General features: G+C 54.7%; 1 protein-coding gene across 1 annotated transcript; it reads right to left on the minus strand.

The window, feature by feature from the left end:
- Nucleotides 1–3,556: 3,556 nt before the first annotated feature.
- CDX2 (caudal type homeobox 2) lies at nucleotides 3,557–8,366 on the minus strand. Its single transcript, XM_065050188.1, has 3 exons — nucleotides 7,631–8,366; nucleotides 5,255–5,400; nucleotides 3,557–4,982 (listed from the first exon to the last, which is right to left on the minus strand). Exons 1-3 carry the CDS (start codon nucleotides 8,127–8,129, stop codon nucleotides 4,815–4,817), a joined length of 813 nt encoding a protein of 270 aa, XP_064906260.1. The 5' UTR covers nucleotides 8,130–8,366; the 3' UTR covers nucleotides 3,557–4,814.
- Between the last annotated feature and the right edge of the window lie 1,124 nt (nucleotides 8,367–9,490).

Raw genomic sequence — 9,490 nt, forward strand, 5'->3', positions numbered from 1 at the left:
AACATGAAATGAGAATCTTCCATGAGTTTTCACCCTCTCTTTTCCTGTACTTCCCATACTTTGAAAGCATCTGCAGGAAGATCCAGTGGGTGTCAACACAGAATAGATGATGCTTCAGTTTGGAAACACAGGGCTAGAAAGAGATTCCCAGATCTCTGACTCCAGGCTCCTGGCAACAAACTATTTGTGTTAGTGAATAGTTCAAATTTTTTCTGTCTCTTTGCAAGTGTCTTTGCCTCTCTTTCAAGGAAAGTAGGTTTGACCCAAAAGACCCAAAACCCGAGGATCAAATTGTGAGTTTTGCAGCAGCTGAGACATTAATTAGAAGAAACTGCCTATGTTCACCTGAAACACAGTGCAGCAGAACATGTAGGTGAGAAGGAAGCAGCCTTTCCTCATCAGTGAGGAGAAGGGGGGACATCGTGCTCCACCAAGGAGTTCAGCTGGAGGGCTGCTAAGGCTTCCAGGAGAGTTTGGCCTCATCTGTTCCCAGAGGCTCCTGCCACTTCTCTGCCACGGCTTTCCCCCAATAACCAGAGCTGTTTTGTTAGGGAGCCTGGTAGCATGCACCTCCCTGGCACTTGTCCTCTGCTGCATCAGGCCACCCATCTCATGCCCTCTCATGTCAAGGTGGCCTCGTTTTCTTGCTGAGCTACCTCTGCAGCTGGACATGCCTTCAAGCAGACTCTCGTCCTGCTGCTTTTCCTTACCGTTTAGGATCTGTTTGCTCCTGGAAGACCTTCAGCATTGCTTCTCTGGCATCAACTCAACTTTTGCTTTCAGCTGTAACTTCTCGAAACTTCAACACATAGTTCTACTAGCCAAGTGGGACCCAGGGAAAGTATTTGTTCATGAATTATGGCTGTGAAGCATTGCATCCAGCAGCACTGTGTCAACAGAATTGTAAACACTGTGATTTCCTCTTCCACTCCATTCACTGATGAAGAGGCAAAGAGAAACCTATGGCCTCTGACTGCCCTCTGGAGCCAGGATTTAAGTAATCCATAGCAAAACTCCCTTCAGTTTCTGAAGGATGGGCTCTGGCCTCTGATATATATATATATATCTGGCTGGGATGTGTGCTTCTAGCCACTGCTTCACCAACGGATGGAAAGAGCCGGCCTCACCGAAGCCAGTCATGTGAGCAAAACGTGGGGGGAATCTCTGAATTGTTGCTTACTGCTGATATGAGATATTTTTCTTTTACTTTCAAAAAAGCTGACTGTCTTCATACTTCAAATCCAGAGTGCTCAGCTATCAGGCCCCTAGGTGATATTCAAGATCAGAGGAATCAGAACAATTTAGATGCCATGCAAGTCTAAGGACCTCATAGTTCTACCTATGGTGGGTTATGACAGATATGGCCATCTGTTTCCAAAAACACAATGAGTTTTCTTGAGAAACTCTTATATTTGGCTAAGAACTAAGCCAACAGAAGGGATCCTAAGTGCTTTTTTATTGTATAGTGATAGGAACAGGAAAATCTGTCAAGAGAGGGAGAGCAGGGGATTGCCATCCTGCAGTTTTGGAGCCAAACCTTATAATTTTCTGGATTGTATCCAGCCTGGACAGAGCCTCTCCAAGGACACTTGCTCCAGCCCCTGCCAGGCAGGAAGGGTGCAGCAACTCTGACCAGTCATGCCCCGCTGGTACGGCTCAGCTTGCTGCTGCAGGACAGTGGGGAGCTCTGTGAGGAGTGAAAACACCCGTGGGTTAGGCAAGAGATCACCACAACCAGCTCAGCTTTCCCAAATGGTGTTTCAGGTTTGACATCATAGTCCAGCCACTGGACTGGTCCAGGTGCCTGTACATATTCCCCCAAATAAACAAGATATCCAGTTTGTGCCTTTTTACACTCCTTTATGGCATATGAGGAATATAAAGGAAGCCGAAAGGTTGGTGTTTTATTTGTTTGGGGATGGGAGAGGAGAAATGTTTGAAATTGGGTGTGGATATGATTTCCTTGGTTGGTTCCTTTTCACACTGAGAAATTCAAGTTCTGCATTGCCATCATGAAGAATTTGAGGAGAGCTCAGAAAATTAACATTTGCTAGCAAAGAGGGGAACAGATCTCTAATGGGGATGTCTAAAATGTATTTGGCTGGTTCATATGTCTCTAATGAACCTTTTGGAGACATCAAAACTTCGTAGACATCAAGCAGTTCACTTCAAGGGGGCAACTCTCTTTCTTGAAAGTCCTACAGGCAAGAGATGGAAATCTTGATATGTTTATCATTAAAGACAACCATGAGCACACTATTGAATGACTATAGGAACTGTCCGAAGTGTTGCCATGCCCAGGCTGGTGCCAGGGGCAGCTGTGTGCCAGCATGGTGGTGGGAAACCCTAATCTCTGCCAGTCCTGTGCTATCCCAGCCCCCAGGCATGGAGAAACATCAGCAAAACCACACCAAGCAGCACTTCTTACACTCCCAGATCCTTTATGATTAATTTACTTATTGATGGACTTTCATAATTCCGTGGTCATCTTTTTTCATGCTACCATTAATTATTTCTGGAAGCAAATAAAAGGGCCCACTGATATCTCTCCCTCCCTCTCACCACAGTCAGCTTTTCCTTAGGGAGAAAAAACTTGTGCTCGTTTGCAGTGGGACAATGCCGACTTTTGAACCTCAAACCACTAAACAAACAAACCTTGCGCTCTGCTCCACAATCCAAACAGGGTTTATTGACAGGCGTATCGCAGCAACGCGTAGCAACTTGGGCAGCAGCCGGGTAGGGATCAATGCTGTGGGGGCGGCCCCGGGTGCCAGAGGGCATCCTCGAAGGGACGGCACCGCCCAGGGCTGCCCACGCCCCAGCTGCTGGCATCACTGCTGCCCCTCAAGAGCCTTCGTGCCCACTTCAGGAGCACTCAGAGGAAGGAGTGGGTCATGGCGCTTGCAAAGCTCTTTTGAGTGGGCCATCCCTGGTGCAACTGCTCTCCTGTATTTTAAGGCTGATGCTGCAGAACTGAGTCCCACAGTTTTGGTATTGCTTAGCTCTAGGTGTTCCCAGGGAAGCAGCTCCTCCAGAAAGATCCAAGGACCCTTCAGAGGCAAAGAAGGATGGATCTGGCTCCTGCCTCCCCCTAGTCCTGAGTGAACCATGGACACTGGACACAGCAGGACATGGTGTGTGTCAAGCCCATGTGCAATGAACATAATTGCCTGTGTGCTACACGTATGTATCTTGGCCAGACTCACTTCAGAGACAGAAAATCAAGCAGGTTCTCTGCACTAGGCATGCTGCCTCCCACCATGGTATTTCCCCAGGCACAGGAGCCCTGGATCAGGTTTGCATGGCCACATGTCCACCGTCAGCCTTCAGCCAGCACCCAGCCCCTGGCCCAGCAAGTCACTGAGCTACATGAGGCCAGAACACAGCAGAGAGGCTTCGGGGTTTGTGCTTACCATTCCCCCAAGTTCTCCCAGGCAGAAAGAGCTATCTTGTCCATGAGGCCAGGCTCCAACAAACCAGTCCTACAGATCCTGCTGGACTTTGGCTTCGGCTTTCAGCAAAAATATGAGAACAGTGTCAGCAAGGAGAAAAATGAAGTGCCCCAAGGAAGACAAATCAAGCAATGAGAAAAGGGGACAAACACAGGGCCAAAACTTGGAAAAGTCAGAAGCCTGTATGGCATGTTTGAGCCTGTACAGTGCTTCCATCCCTGACCAGACAGAGGACCACACAAAATAGTCCCACACCCAGCTCTGGGCATGGGCTGCAGTACAACCAATCCAGCCCAGCTGCACGGCCTCACTTCTCAGTGGGGTTTCTCCCAGACATAAGTAAGAAGAACACGCGGAAAACAGCCAGGCTGATTTGGCCAAATCAGCTGGACTTTTCTTGTTTTCATATCCGGTTACATAAGCTGTTTGGCATCTCTGTCCTGGTCCCCACCACCTAACCAGCATGTGGAAATGGGCCACAGCCTGTACAAGGTGGGTTCTGGTACAGTACAGGGCTCCTTTGAGTATTTCTGCTCCTGGCAGGGCTGTGATGAAGCCTATGTAAAGTTAGTAAAACCAAGGAGACTTTTGAAAACTAAATGGAAGAAAAAAAAAAAAAAATCCAAACAAGACAAAAATTGGAAGGAGGTGAGAAACAGCACGTAATTTAACTGACAGGACATTGCACACACAAGTAAGGCTCCTCACTCTAGCATGACTGGACACCTTTTTCAGAGAAGACTTCATTCTTCCAGTTTCTGTGCACTGCAGCTAATAAATCCAGCTGGATGACTATCAGCACCGGATTTATGGGCTCTTTTACAAGTGTCTAACATTAAGCAACTCATTTCTGAGCGTTTAAACAGTGCCTTATCTTGTCTGCTCTGGCCCTTAGGGCAGGATGAACATTTTGCAGATTTATGGTTAGAAGAAGAAAATAAAATAAAATAACATATAAAATAAAAAAATGTACTTTAATTTTTTTTTTCCTGTTAAAAGTTATCTTTTAAAAGCCGAACAAAGCCCAACAACATTTTCAAGGTCTTTTGGACCGATCCCTGAGATTCACTGGGGGCAGACTGGCAGGCAGTTCCCCCTTTTATCTAACAAACTCCAGGGTGAAAAAAGAAAACACCTAATCATAATAATATTATTAATAATAATAAAGAGATGGCCACGCTTCCCCTGGACGACGAGACACATACACTGTACATCTGTACACACGGCCGGCCCCGCGGGGCGGTGTAGTGCATATGGGGGGGCCTTTCCCGCCGTGCCCCCCCCGGCCCCGGCCTGGCCCGGCCAGGCCCCGCCGCGGCCGCCCCCTCCAGCAGTCCCTGCGCCGCCGTCCCCCAGCCGCTGTCACTGTGGGGCGGCGGGGCCCAGCCCAGCGGCTGCCGCCCCCGCCGCAGGACCCTGCAGCGGGACGCCGGGGCTGAGTGGCTCCGCGCCACCAGGCTGCGCCTGCTGCAGCTTCTTCTTATTGATCTTCCTCTCCTTCGCCCTCCTGTTCTGGAACCAGATTTTCACCTACCGGGGCGGACAAGAGGGAAGTGAGTGAGGTGGTTTCCCGGGAACGTCCCCCTCTGGGGAGGGCCGCACCGACAGAGCATCATTGCCCCGCGCATCCCTTCTCCGCGCATCCCGACCCCGCATCCCTGCCCCGCATCCCTTACCCTCATCCCAGCTTCGTGCATTCCTGCCCCGCGCATCCCTGCCCCGCATCCCGGTTTTACGCATCCCTGTCCCTTGCATCCCGGTCACACACGGCGGGCGTGGGGAGCGACACTCGTGGGACAGACCTGCCTCTCCGACAGCCCCAGGCTGGAGGCCAGCTCCGCTTTCCTCCTGATGGTGATGTAGCGGCTGTAGTGAAACTCCTTCTCCAGCTCCAGCCGCTGGTGGTCGGTGTACACGACGCGGTACTTGTCTTTCGTCCTGGTTTTAACTGCAGAAAACAAAGCCGGGTTGGGGAAGCCAAAGACAAGGGGCACGCGTGAAGGGCGACTCTCATCTCTGTGAGTACAGGGCCAGCAGGATGGGGCCTCCTCTGCTTCCTGCTCTCCTCTCCCTGACTGAGGTTTTACTGGATACAGCAAACAGAGGGGACGGGAGAAGTTCCACAGCTCCTTGTGGACATGAGGCAGAAACCCCAGGCGTGTGGACAGTAAGGGCAAGCCAGGCGCGGGATCTAGGCCCTGGCTGCCGGGCCCTGCCCCACCGCACGATAGAGCACTACTCTTAGAACACCTCTGTTGTGCACTTGGTGTTGACTTTCAGTTTTGTTTTGCCCTCCCTACCGAGAAAAAATTTTTGCAAAGAGAAAGGAAATAGGAGAAGAAAGAAAGCCCCGCTCAGGGCACAGCAGCTTCGTTTCTGAACAAGAAAGGCCAATCTAAGCGCAGAAAACCATGAGCGGCCCTCGGGGCCCGGTCGGGTTCCTGCCCAGCTCCCCTCGCTCCTCCCCGGCCGCGGGTGTCAGAGCAGCGGCTAAAGGGACTTCTTGGGGACCCTGGAAGCGCGACATGCAACTTTGGATCTCGAAAAAACCCAAAGAACCAACCCGGAGAAATTGAAAGGCGAATGCCAGAGGGCAGCCGGCGAGAGCGCATTGCCGCAGCCGCTGACCGCCTTTCTCCCGAGGGTTTCTTGTTTAACTGGTTGTGTCCCCGGCCCTCCCGTTCCCCAGGGAGCCAAGGCGGGAGTCTCTGCCCCCAAGGTGTTTAATGGCTAGCAGGCTGACTTTGTTCAGGTAAACTCTCTGCAAACCACAACGAAAGTACCCTGTAAAGATACAAGTCTGATCAGAGAAAACTCCCCAGAGCCAGTGAATAGGGAACACAATCCCAAACAATGCAGGACAAGGAGATCTTATCAAAGAAAAACCCCTCTCAAAGCCTTGATGACAGCCACATTCTGTTTGAATTACCACTACTGAACAAATGGCGGCAGGCGCTTTCATCCCCCCAGCCCTGCACATTAACATAAACACTGGCTCCAAAGGCAGAATTTGAATGGAGACAAGGGACCGGCCACCACCACACAAGCCCAAACTGTGGGAACACCACGGGCTGCTGTGGGAAGACCGACGGGCCTGGGAGAGCTCAACCGCCACCGCCACCCGGAGCGTAGCTGCTGCCAGCGGCCGGCACTGGGGCACCGGAGCTTCCGCCGAGGCGCAGCGGCCGCGGGCGTGGCCGGGACCCCAAGCCCACGGCACCCGGTGAGTTCCCGCCGGCCCTGCCGTCCGTCACGCAAGGCAAGGGGATGAGAGAGGAATTCCAGAGGTCGTTATTATCTGCTAAAGTCGCCACCCTTTTTCTTCGGCCAATATATAAAAGTAAATATTGAGAAAGAAAAATAAAAAGACAAAAACAAGAAAAAGAGGATACAACAGTCGTGGAAAGGGTATATGAAAGCGGGGGGACACGCATCTTCTCTGGCAGATGAAGGGGAAGGAAATAAAAGAGAGGGTCTCCAAGTTATTAACATCACAAGGGAGAGCGGCGCCGGCCACAGCCTGAACCATCCTACCCGCCGCAGTCGCGGCCGGCTTCCCGTCGCCGGGGGACCAGGGGTGTGGGGGGCACGCCCTCACACCTCCCGGCCCCACCGGCCCGGTCTGGCCGGGGACACAGCCCGCAGGGGTCAGCGGACAGCCGCAGTCGCGCTCGGAAGGCCCGGCCGCACGGAGACTTTAATAAAGGGTAGGCGCCCAGTGACTCAGAAACAAATGCGGAGCGACACCGGCCGATGATTTATATGACTATAATTGGTTATAAAAATCTTCTAAGTGGCTATAAGTGGACGAGCGGAGCAGCGGGAGGAAGAGCAATCATGTCATCGGGATCCCGGGCTATTCTGCCCTGCTCCGCTGGAGCGCACCCTGGGGCACCGGCCCTGTAGGGCTGGCAGCCGTGCTTCCCGGTGGAGAGCCGCCCTTGCCGCTGCCCGGCCAGCACCGCGGCGGGCCATACTGCGGAGCGCAGACCACTGTCGGCTGAGGCCGGCAGCACGCGTTCTTCCGAGGACCGGCCCTCGAGTGGGTTTGTTTCAGGGTGCTTCCCACCCGCCGCCGCTTTGCCCGGCGCACAGTGACCCGAGAAGCCAGCGGCGCACGGAGAAGCGGTCGGCGGGGCAGTCCCCCGCCTGCCCGCCCTCCCCCGGCCCGCACTTACCCTGGCTGCTGAGCGGGGGCTGCGCCGGCTTCCTCACCCACTCGCAGAGGCCGCGGCGCTGCCCGCCGGGGGAGAGCGGCTCGGGCGCGGCGGCAGCGGCGCTGGCGGCGTTGAGGGGCTGCATGACCCCAGCGGAGCAGTGGGGCGCAGGGCCGGCGTGGTGGTGGGCGTGCGGATGGTGGTGGTGGTGGTGGTAGTCGGCGGGGCTGTAGGCCATGGCGGCGGCGGGGGAGCCGCCGTTGAGGCCGTGGACGGCGCTGGCGGCCGGCGGCGCACCTTGGCCATAGGCGCCCCAGTCATCGCGGAGCGGGGCGGCGTAAGGCGCGGGCCAGGCCGGGCCGGGGGACTGGGTGCTGTCGAGGTTCACATGGTAGCCGCCGTAGTCCGCGTACTGCGGGGCGCCCACGAAGTTCTGCGCCGCCAGGTTGAGTCCCCCCGAGTGTCGCACCGGGCCGGGGTACATGGGCCCGTCCTTCTCCAGGAGATAGCTCACGTACATGCTGGTGGGGCCCCGGCGGCGTCTCTCCGCATGCTGCCCCGGGCTCTCGCAGCGGCGCTCCTGCTGCCTGGGGACGGGCTGCCCGGGGCGGGGAGGGGGCAGGCGGAGGGGCCGCGGCCCCGCGCTGCGCTCCGCGCTCCCGACTCCCGATCCGAATCCAATGGCTGGCAGCACTTACATGATTAACGATTGTTTACAAGGCTCTATTAGTAATGGCCCAGACACACCAAAGGCAGGTGACGTGGAGAGGCGCTGGGTATATAGCTACTACCCCTAAAAGACGATTTGCATTTAAAAAGATAAGGAGAGGGCAGCGACCTGATCACAGCTAAATATTCAAGCCTTTATTGTTTAAGAGCTTCCTCCTTCCATTGCAACCTGGTGCACTTTAACCTCCAATCACAGGTTCAAAGGATGAAATCAAGGGACTTGCAAAAGACAGAGAGGGAGATCTAAGGGCGAGGGTGGGAATATGGGAGCCGTGTATCGCGGCCGATCTGTAGGCAGCACTTTAACCAGCTCTTCTCCGTGCTTGGGTCTGGGGGGGGGGAGGGAAGGGAAGGGGCGGAGGGGGTGGGAGTTTTGATTAAAAATCCACAAAGCCGTTTTGTCTTGGTTGTTTTAAGCAACAAATCCCACCGCGACGGCCCACTGCTTTTTCTAATGCGCTTCCTACCCGCTCCCGCACCCACTCGGTCACGGGCGATGAAGGAGAGGTAAGAAGAAAAATCCCCCGTTCCGAGGGCGCTGCCTCCCTTCCCCTGCGTGTGTCTGCAGAGCTTCGAGGTCAGGTGCTACGTACCCTCCCTGGCCAAGCCTGGGCACCGGTGCCGGGAGGGGACGAAGGCTGAGGGTGCCTACGCCTAAAACAGAGGCTGCCCTCGTTCCCTTCTCTGGAGCGAGGCTTGAGCATCCCTCCGCCCGCAGGGGCCTGGGTGCGGGGCCGGAGGATTCACGGGAGGACCCATCTGCCTTCGCCCGCCACTCCGCGGGGCGATTCCCTCGCTATAACATGGCCGAGCCCACAGAGAACCGGCGACCTGCCCCTCCACGCATACTCGCTTTTTCCCACCCCGACGCCTTGGAAACCCTTTGGAAATGCTGGCCCTGGAAAAGCAGCTCCCGGGCAAGCATCACCCGGCTCCCCCGGCCCAGCCAGACCCCTTTGAAGAGGCAACCCCCTCTCAGCTTTCCCGCGCCGCTTTTATGCTTTAACTTTTCACCCGGAGCCGGGACAATACCAGACAACGTTTGCATATTCGCATCTTTTCTCATGACACAGCGAGGAAACCTTTCAGTCGCCGAGAAAAAAAAAATATGTGGACGGGGCGTCCTCCCGTTTTCCCAGCACGGTTTGCAGG

Source organism: Columba livia, chromosome 1 (genome assembly GCF_036013475.1).
Source record: "Columba livia isolate bColLiv1 breed racing homer chromosome 1, bColLiv1.pat.W.v2, whole genome shotgun sequence".
NCBI lineage: Eukaryota > Metazoa > Chordata > Aves > Columbiformes > Columbidae > Columba > Columba livia.

Excerpts from the sequence above, each read along its gene's own strand:
- CDX2 (XM_065050188.1), bottom strand. The coding sequence starts at position 8,129 with ATGTACGTGAGCTATCTCCTGGAGAAGGACGGGCCCATGTACCCCGGC. Across the intron at positions 5,401-7,630 it reads GCCCCCGCTCAGCAGCCAGG|TTAAAACCAGGACGAAAGAC; the intron begins GTAAGTGCGGGC and ends TGTTTTCTGCAG. Across the intron at positions 4,983-5,254 it reads TGGGGCTGTCGGAGAGGCAG|GTGAAAATCTGGTTCCAGAA; the intron begins GTCTGTCCCACG and ends CCGCCCCGGTAG.